At 46.1% G+C, this 16,708-nt stretch overlaps 2 protein-coding genes across 2 annotated transcripts; both read left to right on the forward strand.

Annotated features, from left to right (window-relative positions):
• Positions 1 to 26: 26 nt before the first annotated feature.
• LOC138197044 (kelch-like protein 12) lies at positions 27 to 7,859 on the forward strand. Its single transcript, XM_069147507.1, has 5 exons — positions 27 to 761; positions 1,067 to 1,220; positions 1,910 to 1,988; positions 2,803 to 3,030; positions 3,219 to 7,859. The coding sequence occupies exons 2-5, from the start codon at positions 1,067 to 1,069 to the stop codon at positions 4,714 to 4,716; spliced, it is 1,959 nt and encodes a 652-aa protein (XP_069003608.1). The 5' UTR covers positions 27 to 761; the 3' UTR covers positions 4,717 to 7,859.
• A 778-nt stretch (positions 7,860 to 8,637) lies between these two features.
• slc5a2 (solute carrier family 5 member 2) lies at positions 8,638 to 16,626 on the forward strand. The gene is made up of 14 exons (XM_069147520.1): positions 8,638 to 8,709; positions 9,719 to 9,823; positions 9,952 to 10,011; positions 10,105 to 10,209; positions 10,292 to 10,397; positions 11,140 to 11,220; positions 11,697 to 11,926; positions 13,087 to 13,222; positions 13,560 to 13,667; positions 13,785 to 13,935; positions 14,608 to 14,776; positions 14,872 to 15,087; positions 15,467 to 15,605; positions 15,685 to 16,626. Exons 1-14 carry the CDS (start codon positions 8,641 to 8,643, stop codon positions 15,897 to 15,899), a joined length of 1,890 nt encoding a protein of 629 aa, XP_069003621.1. The 5' UTR covers positions 8,638 to 8,640; the 3' UTR covers positions 15,900 to 16,626.
• Positions 16,627 to 16,708: the final 82 nt, after the last annotated feature.

Here is a 16,708-nt window from a genome sequence, read left to right on the forward strand (position 1 = left end):
AAACCAGGGAATTATATTTCTCGCTGTAAAAACGACCGTATCTGCCCTGAACGCAACACGAATGCGGACATTAGTATTAACTGCGTTTAAACCAAAACAAAGCATCATAAATGCGCTTTTCAGACTTTATTTTAAACAAGGAATTGTTCAACGAAGTGAAGGTAAAAAAAAAAAAAAAAAAGAAATTGGGAAATATTTTATTTTTCCTTCAGGTAACTGAACGCGACTCCACCCCCCCCCCCTCCTCCCCCTCTCGTCACGAGTCAAAGGTCAACCAGTCAGATGAGCGGAAGTTCAGCGTTGCGGTAATCCGGTTCAGACACAACAAATGCGGCCGACCGGACCTCAACTCGGTCCTAATTTCCAGCCCGTTAGGCTCTCAAACCCCCCCTCACCTCCCCCGTCACCTCCCCCTCGCACCCTCCCGCCCTCACCCCGTATTCTTCACTGCTTCGGCACCGAGCCCCGGACGCGCGTGTGACCGCCGGTGTGTCATGGAGTAACGGGACGGGAGGAGAATCGGTTCCTTTGTAAGCTAGTTTCGGGCCGTGATGAGCAGCGTGTAAAAGGCGTCTTCACCGCAGGCCGGGGACGAGCCCGTCCGCTGAGCCCGGAGGACCGGCACCGCCAAATGCACCGAAGTTCCTGATAATAAACCGGGGGGTCCTCGGACCGCAGTCGGCCCGCTCCGAGCGGCCTCACCAGTTCCTGTCGAAGAGACCCAACCAGCTTTCACGGTGGAAACGAGAAGACGAGCGAAGGTAAATGAAAGCGACCGATTCAACACTGCACCTCCCCTGCCGGGACAGTCTTCTTTGTCGTGTGTTACCGCCGGCCCGGTAATCATTGTGGGAACATAAAAAACACTCCTGAGTGAACTGGATCCACGTGAAGGTCTGACGTCCTCCTCTCTGGTTGAACGAGCTGTATTTATAAAGATAAATGTTATCTGGCTCGTGTACCTAGAATAAGGATCTGTTCATAAACACTGGGCCTGAAAGCTTAATGTGTAAAACCTGCTCTGTGTTTGCTCACTTGTGTGTGTGTGTGTGTGTGTGTGTTCAAGATGAATGCTGTGCGGGGGGGCACAGTCACCTGGCGTCCCCAGCCGTGGCAGGACGGGGACGGGGGAGGAGGGGAGCCTCTGTCAGACAGTGACTCTGAAGAGGAGGACTTCCCCGATGACAGCACCACCCCGCTGGGGGACTACATTACACATGGTGAGATGGCAGAGGCGACCCGGGCGCTGCTTTCATCGTCCCGGGCTCTCATCGTCCCGGGGCTCCCGACGTCCGCATGCGTTCTGGTGACTCGATCTCAAGTGGACGGCTCAGAGTTACGGGGTTGAACAAATACAGGATGCAATGAGATCCAATCTGCGTTCAGAGGTGGCGTAGGACGCGTGTGGCCTCGCTCTTTTAGCAGTTTGAACACGGGTGCATCCCGGAGCACATTGAAGGACCACCCAGTCAACTGAATAGAAATAATATCTAATAGAATAAATATTAATATAACCAACGTGATCTGGTGTTGTGAATTACAAACTCACTGAAATTTAAATTGACACCGAATTGCATTGCAATGAGGTGTGAGTGAGTCAAGACATCTCAATGTGTTAAAAGCCCTTTGCTTTGACTCGTCTGCTACTCTTCCTGTACATCTTTGTTTGCTTGTTTATTCACCTGATGTGAGTTCATTTGCTTATAGAGCAGGAAAGATCCATTCACAAGTGGTGACCTGATACGCACCATAATGTTGGGCGCGAACTGCCGACTTGCAGCTATCTACTTGCGATGGGATCAAGCTGTGCGTGTTAATGAGGGTGAACTGGGTCATTCTTATTCATCTCTCCTTCGACCCCTTCCCCTCCTCTTCATCCCTCCCGCCTTCTTTCTCCTGTGTGTTTTAGGACTGAAGCAGCTCCTGGATGCTCAGCAGCTCTGTGATGTCACTCTGCTTGTTGAGGGAAAGAAGTTCATGTGTCACAGGTATGATGCCACCTCATACTCACTTCAGAGCTCACACTGAAGTCGATGAAGAATACGAAGATTAAAAAAAAAAAAACATTCATAAAAGCTTTACACAAACAGAAATACTGAGAAGAGCACGTCAGCTATTTATGGATGTTTTTTTTCTTTATTGATCAAGAATTTACTGTTGTCTTGCCTTTAACCTAAAAACATAAAATGTTCAATAATCTGAAACAGAAAAACGTAACTTTCATAAAGTAACCGCTTCAAAGACAAACAGAAACTCTGCTTGTTTATCATGCAGCTTTAATCTGTCACATAACATAATACAACGTAGAGATCTGAGTGTTTCTTTCCCAGCATATTCTTTTAAACCTCTTAATCCATGCTCCTGTTAGCGCAGTGGTCTCCAACCAGGAAACCACGATCCACCGGGTACATCACGGCGCTTTCAGAGGAAAAAAAGGGTTGGAGACCCGTCCTAGACCGACACGATTTTAGTCATTGGTACAAAGTTGCGCGCGAATCTGGTCCATTGCTAAAATATTGCCAAATCACCAGGACAACGGTTGCTTGGAAAACATCTGAACGACTTGCCTGCATCAGGAAAAGTCCCCACCAGCAACAAATACGACAGATCAATTTAATAATAATTTCACCACCAACTATAACTAAGAAGTCCCTTCTAATAAAGCTGATATGGTTCCAGCAGAGAGATGTTTGCAGATGGTTTAAGCAGCGTGAAATGCAGCTTTGTCTTTTTGCGTGTGAGAAGAATGGACTTATCTTCCGTGTTCTTCTGTTGCTTCCCTCCAACCTTCTGCTCCATCAGAGTCCTTTTAGCGGCGGTGAGTCCGTACTTCCGGGCGATGTTCACCAGCCCTCTCGTGGAGTCCCGCCTCACCGAGATCCGACTGGAGGAAGTGACGCCGTCTGTCATGGAGACGGTCATCCAGTTTGTGTACACCGGCGAGGCGGGGCTCTCTCTGGACACGGCTGAGGATCTGTTTGTGGCCGCCAACCGGCTTCAGGTCATGCCCCTCCAAGATCTCTGTTCCAGGTGAAGGTTTCAACCTCAGTAGTGACACTTTACAGTTCAGACAGCTGTTTTTACATAGATAAGAAGTTTTAGCTTGGATTTGAAACCCTCTCGCTCTCTCATATATATATTTCTCGTCTTGTCCTCCTTCTTTCTCTCCTTTCCTCTGCCTGTCTCTTCCGATGTCATCCCCCCCCCTCCCCCTTCAGGTTTCTATTTGAGCACCTCTCGGTTGATAACTGCCTGGGGATGTACTCTTTGGCTCGCTCTCACCACGACCAGCTTCTGCTGCGCGCCTCCCTGCGGCTGGTAGCCCAACACTTTCCTCGGGTGGCCCGGCAGAAAGACTTCCTCCTGCTGGACCACGGCACCTTAGGCAGCCTGCTGAGCTCTGACCGTCTCGGGGTGGACTCGGAGGCGGAGGTCTACGACGCGGCACGCCGCTGGGCGGAGCACCAGCCTTTGGATCGCTACGCCCACATGCCGGCGCTGCTTCACCACCTGCGCCCGGGGCTGCTGTCCCAGGAAGAGAGCCGAAGGCTGTGCCAGGAGTTGGGGCCCGCTGCGGCTGGAGAAGGCCTCGGGGGGCCTCTGAGACCCCGGGAGGGGATGTTTGAGAAAAAGATTGTCTGTGTGGACCTGACGCCTCGGGAAGATGAGAATCTAGCTGCAAGAGACTACACGGTGGACTGCTTCGACCCTCGGACAGGGAAGTGGGAGAAGTTGGCAGCACTCGGTTCACTTGTCAGTCCAGGCTGCACGGCTGTGGGTGACAGGCTGTTTGTAGCTGGGGGGATCCTGCGGACGGGCTCCGTGTCTGCAGCCGTGCACGAGTACGATGCCGTTTTGGACCGCTGGATAGAGCGGCCTTCGATGGTCCAGCCCCGGGCCATGCTGGGTCTGCTGGGCTGCGGAGAGTCGCTCTATGCCTTGGGGGGCAGTAACCGCTCAGCTCTGCTGGACTCCAGTGAGACCCTGGAGCTGACTACACTACAGTGGGGGCCGGGACCTCGGCTGCCGCTGCCCCTGCGCGCCTTCGCCTGTGCAGCACTACGCGGACGACTTTACCTTCTGGGGGGAACGACGCTTGAACAGAACCGGGCTGTGGTTCACTCGGGCGTGCTTATTTATCACACCCTGACAGACTGCTGGACACGTGTGGCGCTGGACTCTGGTGCCACCTGCCTTGCTGGAGGAGTAGCAGTGCGGGGGGGAGTCTGCGCCATTGGGGGATACATGAGGGATACCACCAAGTTCCTGGATGGAAACTACACCAATCTGGAGACGTTAGACGCTACTGGTCGTGTGCTGTTTTTTAGAGAGGGCAGAGGTTCGGCGGTGGAGCGGGAGGTGACTGGGGGAGGGGTGATGGTCAGTGCAGAGCAGCGGGGGGGTGCAGGTGGAGGAAGCGACCGCGCCCCGAGCCCTGTTGTTTTTCCCGGGCTTCCCCGACGGATTGCAGCAGGGGGTGTAGCCAGGTGGAAAAGGAGGATTTACGTGTTGGGTGGAGAAAACGGCTCGCGGTTCTACGACAGCGTGTACTGTTGGAAACCCGGCTGGCGCAGCTGGGTCCAGAGACGGGAAAAGCTCCCTGGAGACACCGGGGGGGTGAGCCAGTTCGGGTGTACCACACTAAAATTCCCTAAGAAACACATCCTGTCCAGACTGAGACTAGCCAAAGAAAACTGCAAGAAGCCCTCTGACTAGCCTGACAGGGATCTGTATGACTGAAGCTGAGGCAGCCGTTCATGTGACTTAGATGAGCTCCAGGCTAAATTAGCTCCTCCTTGAACTCGTCGTCTCAAGAAAAAGTACAGTTTTATACAATCCGAGCGCAGCCACCAAACAGGCCTACGGCGCCCCGGACCCCACGAACATGAATCTTCATCCACAGTCAAACGAGCAGAGAGAAACTGGTTCAAAGTCAGGCAACATGCACCTGAATGTAAACGAATCCGTTATGCGTCCGAACAGCAGAACCCTTTTGAGACAAAAGGAACTTTTTGAAGTCTAAGGTTATTTTAAGATTTTTTTTTTTTTTTTTTTTTTTTTCTCGTGTAATATTTTTTTAAAAGCTGTTTTGGAAATCACTTTAATGCTGTGAATTTTTTTTTTTTGGCAGCGTCTTGTTTAGACACAAGGATACTGGCACAGCTCTGTCCACGCTACAATCCACTCATCCGCCTGAACCTTGTTTTTTGGTCTGATGCGGGCCTGTTTCTGCCCTTTAACTCTGCAACTAAGGGCTACACCAATACACTGAACCGGAGAGGAAACACATCATACCAAACACATTTTTCACAAGTCTACTCGCTGGTAGACAGTTTTTCTTTGAACCATCAGTTAATACTAATAACTTTTATTTATTCAGCACCTTTGAAAAACAAGTTTCAAAAGATCTTATCCAAGTCACGAGCAAGGGAAGCTAACATTAGCATTATGTGGATACTTTAATGAGCGTCGTCTTGCAGCAGCCTGCTGAGGTTTGGATATGTTGTATTGGTGAAGGCAGATCACAAGTCCGTTTTGAAATATTTCTGAGGTTCAGGAGTCTAGACTGAAGAGCAGACTCGACCCGGTGGTCAAAATGAATCGTCTCGCCACAGGTAAACACCTCGGTACCTGCACTGGGTTTTAACGCGGGACGACGGAGAGACAAAGTTGGTCTGGACCGATGATAATAATTTCTGATTTGTGCGAGTTTAACTAAAGAGTTTTAGTAAGCTATAAGAAAACCATCTCACATCTGTAAGGTAGTTAGATATTTTGTTAATTGTCGTGTTGTTGCAGTCAATTAAGAAATAGATCCGGGAGTCGTCTGCAGAAGAATGGAAACTTGATTTGACGCTTCTGTGGATTTTACCCGGAGGTAACGTTGTAAATAGAGAATAGTAAAGGGCGGAGAGTTGAGGATCTCCACTGGTGAAGTGGGAAGTAGAGGAGGTGCAGTTACAAATAGCCACGTAGGATTGGAGATGGAAATAAAAAGATAACACAACATCTAGGAATCTGAGGAATTGATTAAGATTAAAAAGAGTAATGAATGGAAGCACGGCTCTCGCCACGATTATCGGGACTCTTGATTTTAGGCACAGAACGGCAAATGATGATGTTCAATTTTCACACACATGACGGCGTGTGTGGTAACCGGACTCGCCACTTCGTGGTTTTAGTTGGATTTTCACTGTACAATTACAATGACAAGCAATAAGTGTGTGAAGGTGCTGCACGGCCGCCTGGGAGTACGACCTTCAGTATCCTTGTGTCTAGACTGTCCCTCTATCCAACATCTCTCCTCAACCTTCAAGCCAGGTCAGCAGTTGTCTTTACTTGAGTCAGCTGTCGTGTGGAGCTTCAGCCATAGGACTGTGAATGTACTTTGGCATGGAGGCGACGGATGATCTGCACACAGTGACATTGCACATAATTTATTGAAATGTATTTTGAAAGGTTTTTGTTGTTGTTTTGAAATGGTCATTCGACTGCAGTGCCGGGACGTCCTGTAGGACGGCACCGCAAGTTTGCCCAGAGATATACGTGAGCACGTTCAGCTCTAACTTGTCAAACAGGCCGATTGTATTTCAGGCTGGCCGTACCTCCCCTAAGGACTTGGTCAGGATTGCCTCCGAACTCTTGCTTTTCACTGCTTTCCACTTCCTCCCCTCCCGTCTCTCTGAATGCTACGATGACTCTTGTCTCCCTAAAGAACAGAAAAGTGGAATTTCCCCAGATTTCCCAGCTCAAAGCAGATGTTTAACACCACAGGCAGCAAGTTATTTCTAGAAACTTCTCGGTGACATTCAACATTAAAGTAATTGATATTACTGTCATTAAACGTCAATCTATGTGGCCTTTGCTGGTCTTCACACTACATATGTCATCGGGCTGCACGATTGGGGATGAAATGAGTATCACCATTTTTGTTGTTGTTGTTTTGCTTAGACTTGACATGATTCCCTCATGATTTAGTTTCAGTGTAAGTGGGTTAACTTTGCTGCTGGTGTCTGCTGCTCTGCGTCACGTGATGTAGCGCTGCGTGGTCATTAGAGGATGGAGGAAGTAATAACACTTGTTTTGATGTAGCTGATTTCCCGAATGAAAATGCGGCAGAATCGTAGAAATGAGATTGATTTTTTTTTATTACGATGAATTGTAGTAGAGGGCACGTTGTTCAATTCAGTCGACTTTACGTGATTCATTTATGGTGTATCAATATGACATCACTCTTCCTCCCTCTTGCCTTTCACTCTGCCAGTGCCATTTGCAGATACATCAGCTCCTCCTCTTCTTTGGGTGGGTCAAAGGTCATTGTGGTATAAAATCCTGGATTTGGGAGTTTGTATGGAGGTGCAGTTAAAGCGGGGCCTGTGATTCCTGATAATAATGACATGAAACTGTGTGGCTGACCAAAACGCATTCGGCGGATAAGTAGCAAATACACTTATTCGGTAAGTTCATTTAAGTACTAGTCAATAGAGAGATTTCTTTTTGTCGTTGTGAGCTTTAGTTTGTGTTTCTAGAAAACGTCAGAACGCCACACTGTCCGTTTTTATTTTCCACGAATTTTCATGTGGAAATGTCAAAATGAACGGATTTTTTTCCCTCCTTGGTGTGCTTACAGCTTGTATGACACGTGAAAAGTGAATGTGTACGCATGCATGTTTTCTATGCTGAGGCGTAAATGGCCTCAACACGAGCTCTTTGCACACGTCCACACCGATGTACATGCTGTGCGCCCATTCCAAGAAGCAAAGCTGCCCTCATTTGTACCTAATGACATTTGAACTGAAAGGCAAATTGATACTTTGATGAAAGCCGTGCTATCAAATGAATAAAGGACTATTTGCTTATATTTTTGGACCTGTTTTTTTTTTTCCACCTCAAACAGCAAGAACCTTTGATGTTGACTTATCATTAATCACTCATCACAGAACCCTAAATTGTGTGTGATGGGTATTAATCATGGTTTTTTTTTTTGTTTATGTTTTTTTTAACAGTTATTCAGTGAAACTTTTCCTCTTTAATATTTCTACAATAATGAAAACTATCCACCGGACTCCTTTACCAGTAAACTTTTCTACTTCGGGGCCACAGACAGAAGCTGTTTGGGCATTGAAGAGGAAGATGATAGATAAAAGTCAACATTTGTGCACGAAAAATACTGAAACTCCAGTGGAGCTCCATGACTGAAGGGCTGTTTTTCATGGTTTGGTGTTAATAATTACTCTAATAAATAAACTGCTGAGGCTGCCTGTTGTCACAGCGGGCCAAAGTTCTCACTTGGACCGACCACCCCGACTCTTCCTCAGCTGCTGCTTTATTTGAAGCGAAGCAGCAGATAAGCGAAAGACAGGCTACCTCGTATAGGGAGATAATTAAATGAAGTTTCTGGCTAAACAGCGTTTTCAGGCCAAACTGTGAGAATGGAGAATAACTCATCAGACAAGGTGACCATCAACAGCTTGGCAGACATCGTCATCATCGTTGGGTATTTCCTCACGGTTATCGGTGTTGGCATTTGGGTAAGTGCACCTGAGAGGATGTCTAATTATGAGAAAATGATGTACATTACTACATGTAGGAAAATGTCTTCTTGTGTTTGAGAATAACACAATTTCTCTGTTTCAGTCCATGTTTCGGATCAAGAGCGGGACAGTTGGGGGATATTTCCTGGCAGGACGCACCATGACCTGGTGGCCGGTGAGTTTATCGTATAAGTAGGCCCATAAACGTACGGCATACATCCATCCGTGTTGGATGAGTGGAACGGCTGCTGTAGAGCAACACCAACGATATGTTGGAGGAATTTTTGAAAACTGGAGACGTAGAAAAGACACAGAGACGAGAGCGTTGTGTCACAATCATGTACCCGACAGGCTTCTTTCAGATCCTAACAAGTAGTGAAATCTTGCAGCAGAAGTTTTATCCAAAGGCAACTGGACTTAAGTTTCTTGAAGACGTTTCGTCTTTCATCCAAAAGCTTCTTCAGTTCTAACAGACTGGAGAGTTTCAGGTTTGAACTTTTTGGGGAGTCTTCAGCACTTTGGGAGTCATGATGAGTCATTTAGGTCCCGTGTGACCCACCCGGCCTTCCTGTGGATTGATTAGATTACAATAGTCACAGAGTGAATGGGTTTGGGTGCGTTGGCTCAGCCGGCCATCATGCGAGTCGTTAGGGTCACGGTGGAAATGCTTGTTAATCTTCCTCGGCAGGGAAGATTGGAAGTGGCTGATAAGTGGTATCTCAGACCACTTTCTCCGTTCAGTGGTGATCTTTCCAGTTTGACATTCCTGTCCTGTAATGAATGTCCCTTCAGATGAAGATGGACCGCTGAGTCCTGTCCCGAGGAGTTGGCTCTTCTGTGTTGTGCCGTGCGCCTGTAAAGCGGTTGTTTTGTTTCCCTGATGTACAACTCTGAGCGTTCCTCGCTTCATTGATCTGCGTACACTACACTGCTCTGCTTATACCTGGCTATTGTTTTCAAATAAAGCCAATCCTTCAAGGTTCCCTTCTTCCTGTGATGGAAGGAGGGATGTAGAGTCAAAGTTTTGTCTTTCAGATCTTGATAAGCAGCAAAATCTCGTGTCTTCACCCTGAATGATGAGGGTCCCGTAAAAGGTTTTGGGATCGATATGCTTCTTTAATTTCTCTGTTTTGTGTCTTCCTGTTGGTCTCGGTGTCACTGCACTCTTGTAAATCATGTTGCAGGTTGGAGCGTCTCTGTTTGCCAGCAACATTGGCAGCGGTCACTTTGTGGGCTTGGCCGGCACCGGGGCAGCTAGAGGCATCGCTGTCGGAGGGTTCGAGTGGAATGTAAGTCCCATCGTTTAGTTACATCTCATTTAGCTCCGCACCGGAGTTGATAAAGACCTAACTGATACGGTAAATGACCAAGAAACATTCACTGACTGTTACCGTGTGCCGATTACATAATATGTCAGGCTCTGTTCATCGTGCTGCTGCTGGGCTGGCTGTTTGTGCCCGTCTACCTCACAGCCGGGGTAAGAAGCTCAACCTGTGAGATCATTTCAGTCCACTGTTGGCGTCCCAAAGTGTGTCACTCGCTGACGTGACGAGATCACGGGCTGTTTCAGGTGATCACAATGCCGCAGTACCTGAAGAAGAGGTTTGGCGGGACCAGAATCAGCCTCTACCTCTCCGTTATCTCCCTGTTCCTGTACATCTTCACCAAGATCTCGGTGAGTCGGCCCGTCTGAGCGCGCAGTCACAACGAACTGCACACACACACCGTCTTCATGCTCTCTCTGCGTCTCTGTGCAGGTGGACATGTTTTCAGGAGCTGTGTTCATCCAGCAGGCGTTAGGGTGGAACATCTACGTGGCCGTCATCGCCCTCCTCTTAATAACAGCCTTGTACACTGTTACAGGTGTGTATGTGAATGAGTGTGTGTTTATGAATCAAACCTGATCCATAAAGTTACCTTTAAAGATTTTTTTTTAAAAAGAGGCATTCCACTAATTTTACCCACGTGGAGTAATGTGGAGTAGCTGACGAGTAAAGCGAATTTCTTCCGCCTGTAAAACAGTTTTATTTCATCTTCTGCGGCACTAAAACAACCCTGATGACGTCGTAGTGATGTCATAAGGTCGTCCCGGCAAGGATGTGGAAAATACAAATCAGTAGCAGACAGAAGTGGAATGTAACTAAATACATTTATGCCAAAACCTGAACCATTATGGAATATGATGCATTACTGCAGATTAAACTAACCGTGGATATATAAAGTAGTTAAAACAAGCACAACCTTCAACAACTACAGCACTAAAATGTAAATTAAATCAACAGAAACCCAAAAACATCTAAAACACTGACAGCATTTACTGCAGTGTGAACTTTTATTTTTACTAATTTAAGTACAATTTGCGAATAATACTTAAATACTTTTACTTAAGTGATGTTCTGAATGCAGGAATTTTACTTGTACTGTAGTTTTTCAGTGTGGTTTTAGTACTTTTACTGCAGTAAAGGATCTGAATACTTCTTCCACCGCTGGTAGCAGAAAACCCTGCCTCAACTTCATGGAAATAAAATGCCACGTCGCTGGACGACCCCTTTAATTCTTAGAATAGGACCTGTTCGTGGATGTATTTGAAGGTGTGTATTCCCAGGTGGCCTGGCTGCTCTCATGTACACTGACACAGTCCAGACCTTCGTCATCATCGCTGGAGCCTTCGTCCTCACCGGCTTCTGTGAGTACAAACGTATTTCATTATTTTTGATGTTTTGCACAACACATGACTCCCGTTTCCTGGTGTTCAGCCCGTCTCACAACAGGGAAAAGGTTAACCGGGGTGTGTAATCATTAATGTCACTCAGTGTGCTGACATTGCAGATGTGCCGACACAAGAACCATCGCCACGGCAACTTTGTTGATTTAAAAAAAAAAAAAGAAAGGTGTAATTCTTGATGTATATTACAGACAAAGTCCAGGAGGGAATTTGCACTGAGCAGTTAGTGCTGACTCAGCATATGAGTAGAGGTCTGATCTATTGAGCTGAGGACAGTAACGATACAACACACATAAAAAGAGCCCTGTTTCCCATTCTGGGAATTCAGGGGTAACTTGAAACGCATCAGACTGCGGATGGTAGAAAACATCAGTGATTTGTCTGCACTGACCCCTTTAAATGACGAAGAACTCACTCTTCTTCCTCCCCACGTCCAGCATTTGCTAAAGTAGGAGGCTACAGCGCTCTGCTCGCCAAATACAGCTCTGCCATGCCGCGTAATATCTCCTCCATGGACCCCGAGCGCTACAACATCTCCCCCCAATGCTACACCCCCAGACAGGACGCCTTCAACCTGCTGAGGGACCCGACCACAGGAGACCTGCCCTGGCCTGGGGTGGTGTTTGGGATTGCGATCGTGGGAGGCTGGTACTGGTGTACGGACCAGGTGAACGGAAACTTAGCAGACGAAATGGTTTGATTTATTAGAACTGGGTTAAATCAAGGACAGGGGAGGAGCTTAATGTGACACAGGAAGATGATCAGCAGGCTATACTGCCTTACGAAGACAAACACAGCAACACGTCTGGTCCAAATGCACCGAAGACCGAAATATGAATGACTTTTAAAATCAGTCCTCACATTATTAACATGATTTTACCATGAAAATGTGCGGAAACAAACAATGACAGCATGTAAACAGCAAAGTGCAGTGACGGCACACTTTAATGGGTTGGTTAGAGATAGTATTAACTGGTTACAGCTAATTTACACGTTTTACCTTTGTTTATTTCTTATATATGTTGATGCTCTATCAATGAATTTGTTATACGACATCAGTAATGCAGTGTCTGAATACACCTGCTAAAAAGGGTAACCAAGTTTAGCGGTGTAGCTGCGCAACGTCTGATGGCGTTTACTTGGAAACAGCCTTCAAATTTAAATGTATTTAATTAAAGACTCATTATTCAAACCAGATGATTAAACAACAATAAAGCATATTTCATTTGTTGACACGGTCTTCCTGCACTCGTTGGGTTTTTCCAAGTGATTAATAATAAGCTCAAAATGCGAACACTCGGAGCCTTCAAACTTACCCTTTTTCTTAACTTCTCTGTTTCTATTTTCTGCCTTTTTAAGGCGATATCGCTGATTGCTTGATCCACTGCTAGTAACTTCACTAACTACAATACATCTCTTAAATCCAGCTGAGGTAAACCTGGTGAACTGGTGCAACTCTGCCTGATCTTAAGGAGCAAGAAGAAAACTTAGGAACTACAAAACAAGGAAAACAGACTATATGTTAAAAATGTGTGTTTCTGCGTAAAGTTTCATGACATGAATGCACAACGTTCGGAAAGGACACCAATATGTCAGGAGACTGACGGCAGCCGAATGCCATCATTTATCCCCATAACAGCCTCATCAGATCCTGCAGTTACGTGTTCACAGTGAGTTAAACTTCCACTGATGCAGGCTACGTAAACCCCACATCAAGGGCTCCTCATTCATTACAAACATGCTGGAACCTCCGGGTGCTTCTTAAGAAAGTCAATCGAAGCCTGCCTGAATGTCTCGCCGTCCTCTCTCCTTGTTTTCGATCTCCAGGTGATTGTCCAGCGGTGCCTCGCAGCTCGCAGTCTCACCCACGTGAAGGCCGGCTGCATCATGTGTGGCTACCTGAAGCTGCTGCCCATGTTCCTCATGGTGTTCCCCGGCATGGTCAGCAGAGTGCTCTACCCAGGTCTGCGGCTTCACGCTCGTCTGCTCGAACGCCTTCAAAACAAACCTGACAAAAACAAAAGAAATATCTGAAAATGACAGAAACCGTCAGTTATCACGCCGCTGAGGCTCGCTCGGCTTTGTACCCAAAACTAAAAGTTTATTAAGCAGATCTTGTGTTATGTATCTGTTATTTGTTGCAGCTTTTCATAGATTATTGTGAATGAAGATTCAGGTTCCAGGAAAGCAGAATATATACAGGATGTCTTCATATACTGTAGATACACAATGGAAATCTGTGTCTTTACAGTGTGTGTGTGTGTGTGTGTGTGTGTGTGTGTGTTTCCATCCACCTGTAGATGAGGTTGGCTGTGTGGTCCCTGAGCACTGTAAGGAGGTGTGTGGAACAGAGGTGGGCTGCTCCAACATCGCTTATCCTAAACTGGTGGTGTCCATCATGCCCAACGGTGAGTTGGTTACATCTTAAAAAAAAAAAAAGAGGAGGAGAAGTTTCACCTTTCTTGTCTCATCCTTCTCAACCTCCTCCTCTTCCACCTGCTTCTCGCTGCCGTGTCTCTGTCCAGGTTTGCGAGGTCTGATGCTCGCCGTGATGCTGGCTGCCCTCATGTCCTCTTTGGCCTCCATCTTTAACAGCAGCAGCACTCTGTTCACCATGGACATCTGGACCCGCATCAGACCGCAGGCCAGCGAGGGCGAGCTCATCATCGTTGGCAGGTAAACAGATGAGGTCATGGAGAACAAATATTAACAAAACGTCCAAGCGTTCTTTCTTTTACAAAACAGACTGACAAGCTATTTGATTGGGGTTGGCCACCAAAACTACTTGGGTCAGAGTTAGGAAAATATTTCTTTAAAGAAATCTATGGAACTTTTTTGTGGATTTGAGCCTCGTTCTGCTGGGTGAAAGTCTGGTGTTTTTTTTTTTCCATTCAACCACCTTTAATCTGCCTCCTTTCTGGCATTTAAGGTTTTATATAGTTGTTAAAATGACCTCGTGCCTCTAATTTCCGAGGCAAGGAATTACCGTCACCATCACACTGTCCTCTAGTGGACTGGTTGGAGTATTACATGTTTTGCAGTGGGCCGACCCTTCTGACCCTTCTATGTACCTTGGTATATAACTACTTTTCATAATACCATTTAAACTGGCTTTATAGATTAAGTATAGCTAATAAAATGCTATTAAGATAATCAGAAAAAAATGTCTCACTGTACAAGTGCTGATTTTAATGTGCTGAATACAACTTTAAAACAAATATTTATATTTAGGATTTTCTGTCAAAAACCAGCACAGTTTTGACCAATTCTACACTTTGCATTTAAAAAAAAAAAAAAAAAAATAAGGGTTAATAATTGAAATGATGTAATTTTTCTTCTGCTCTGCAGAGTCTGGGTTCTGTTTATCGTAGCCGTCAGTATCTGCTGGATCCCGGTGGTCCAGGCGGCCCAGAGCGGTCAGCTGTTTGACTACATCCAGTCCATCTCAAGCTACCTGGCTCCGCCCATCGCCTCCGTCTTCCTCCTGGCTGTGTTTGTGAAGAGAGTCAATGAAACGGTGAGACCGCCTCCGCCAACATGGATGTTTTAAAATCACACTGATGAAACAGAGGATACACGACACCGGATTATTTCTTCTCCCTTCACTTCCAGGGAGCCTTCTGGGGCCTGGTAGGAGGTCTGATGATGGGTCTGTGTCGCATGTTGCCCGAGTTCTGGTTCGGTACCGGCAGCTGTATTTTCCCGTCGTACTGCCCTTTCCTGGTGTGTGGGATCCACTACCTGCACTTCGCCATCATCCTCTTCTTCTGTACGTCAGCGCTGGTGCTGCTAGTCAGCCTGTGCACCGAGCCCATAGAGGATCAACATGTAAGTGGTAACACACCATAGTTATTAAAGGTACATAACAAAGCATTTAGGAACCACTGATCTGCAGAGCTTCCATTCAATACAACAGGAGAGACCGGCCGAATTAATCCTACAATATTGGCCTGTCACAGATATATCCTGCCTACATGTTTGTCTCAAATGTCAGACAACATTTGAAGGATCATTACAAAAAATGTAGGTTTTATATATATATAAAAATATATAAAAAATATATATAAAAAAAAGAATATTGGCCAATATCAGAATTTGTTTAAGCCCTAATATCGGTATCGGTTTTGGCTTTGCCCCCAAAATATGGAGTATCAGTCAAGTCTGTTTTTATCACCAGAGAAACTGACCTTTTTGTTTTTCCTTCCAGCTCCATCGCCTCGTGTTCAGTCTTCGTCACTCCAAGGAGGAGAGGGAAGATTTGGACTGGGAGCAAGAGGAAAGAGGGAGGGCAGCGAGGAGGGAGGCGAAGGAGAGGAAGAGGGAGAGGCACGATGAGAGCAATGCAAGTAAGACAGAAAGCAAATCACGCGTACAAAGACAGACAGAACAAACACGAACTGGTTACAAACCATTTGTCCGTTTCAGTGGCTGAGGAGGAAGAGAAGTCCGGTATCTGTCACCTGATTGGCCGTTTCTGTGGCCAGGGCGACGGCGGCTCCCAGGACGATGAGGAAGAAGCACCTGAGGGGTCTGAGGTGATGCCCGACATCAGCGAGGACCCAGTGTGGAAGTATGCGGTGGATGCTAATGCGCTCATCATGATGACTGTGGCAGTTTTCATGTGGGGATACTTTGCCTGACGGAGTCGTCTTGTTCTTAACTCAATGTTGGGGGTTAAAATGTGAATCACTTTACTGATGAGACCAGACTTTAATCAGGCTTTTAAGGACTCGGAGATAATTACAGCAGTGCTGCCATCTGTTGGCTGTGATTGGTCACTGCACTGCAAATATTACAGATGTTGTCACAATTGAAAATAGCTCAAAGTAGGAAGTCGGTCACGACAAATATTCTACCAGCAGTCACACACGAGAGGCTTTGGATCTTCACGGTCTAGTTTTAAAGAGCGTGTGTAATGTAGAGTAAAAAAACAACAACGTTTTATCAGGTTAGACTGCCATTACTGGATGTGGTTACACATTGATTCGATCACAACTCGATCTTAAAAGGTGTGAGAAGAGAAAATGATCATTTGTATTGTAAATGTTAACCCAATCAAGCAGCACAGAGGAGCACTGAGATTTGTTTTCAAAGCTTTTTGTGACTTCCTTCAAAACTTTGGCTCAAAAGAAATCAATGGAAGGCCGGCGTGGAGGCGCTTTCGCTCAGATGACTATCAAGACTCATGTTCATACTGAAGGCCTGAGTGCTCCTCTACATTTACCGAGTCAATAGAGTTTTTGATTTGTGTTACATGTGTGCATTAAATCAGGTGTAAGATAATCACAGATAGTCATAATTCTATTTGTTTTTTTGTTAATTGTTTTTCCGTTTACTTTACTCGTGACTCATTCTAATGACATTAAATTCAGCTCTGATAAAATGAGATAAGCATTAGTGCCGTCATTGTAAAGAACATAATCGAATCAAATAATGTAATTAGCCAGTA

This window comes from Embiotoca jacksoni, unplaced genomic scaffold, assembly GCF_022577435.1.
Source record: "Embiotoca jacksoni isolate LCO1_2020_lvr unplaced genomic scaffold, fEmbJac1.0.p SCAF_14, whole genome shotgun sequence".
NCBI lineage: Eukaryota > Metazoa > Chordata > Actinopteri > Embiotocidae > Embiotoca > Embiotoca jacksoni.

Excerpts from the sequence above, each read along its gene's own strand:
- LOC138197044 (XM_069147507.1), top strand. The coding sequence starts at position 1,067 with ATGAATGCTGTGCGGGGGGGCACAGTCACCTGGCGTCCCCAGCCGTGG. Across the intron at positions 1,221-1,909 it reads GGGGGACTACATTACACATG|GACTGAAGCAGCTCCTGGAT; the intron begins GTGAGATGGCAG and ends TGTGTGTTTTAG. Across the intron at positions 3,031-3,218 it reads CTCCAAGATCTCTGTTCCAG|GTTTCTATTTGAGCACCTCT; the intron begins GTGAAGGTTTCA and ends CTCCCCCTTCAG.
- slc5a2 (XM_069147520.1), top strand. The coding sequence starts at position 8,641 with ATGTTTCGGATCAAGAGCGGGACAGTTGGGGGATATTTCCTGGCAGGA. Across the intron at positions 10,210-10,291 it reads ACATCTTCACCAAGATCTCG|GTGGACATGTTTTCAGGAGC; the intron begins GTGAGTCGGCCC and ends GTCTCTGTGCAG. Across the intron at positions 13,668-13,784 it reads GGTGTCCATCATGCCCAACG|GTTTGCGAGGTCTGATGCTC; the intron begins GTGAGTTGGTTA and ends GTCTCTGTCCAG.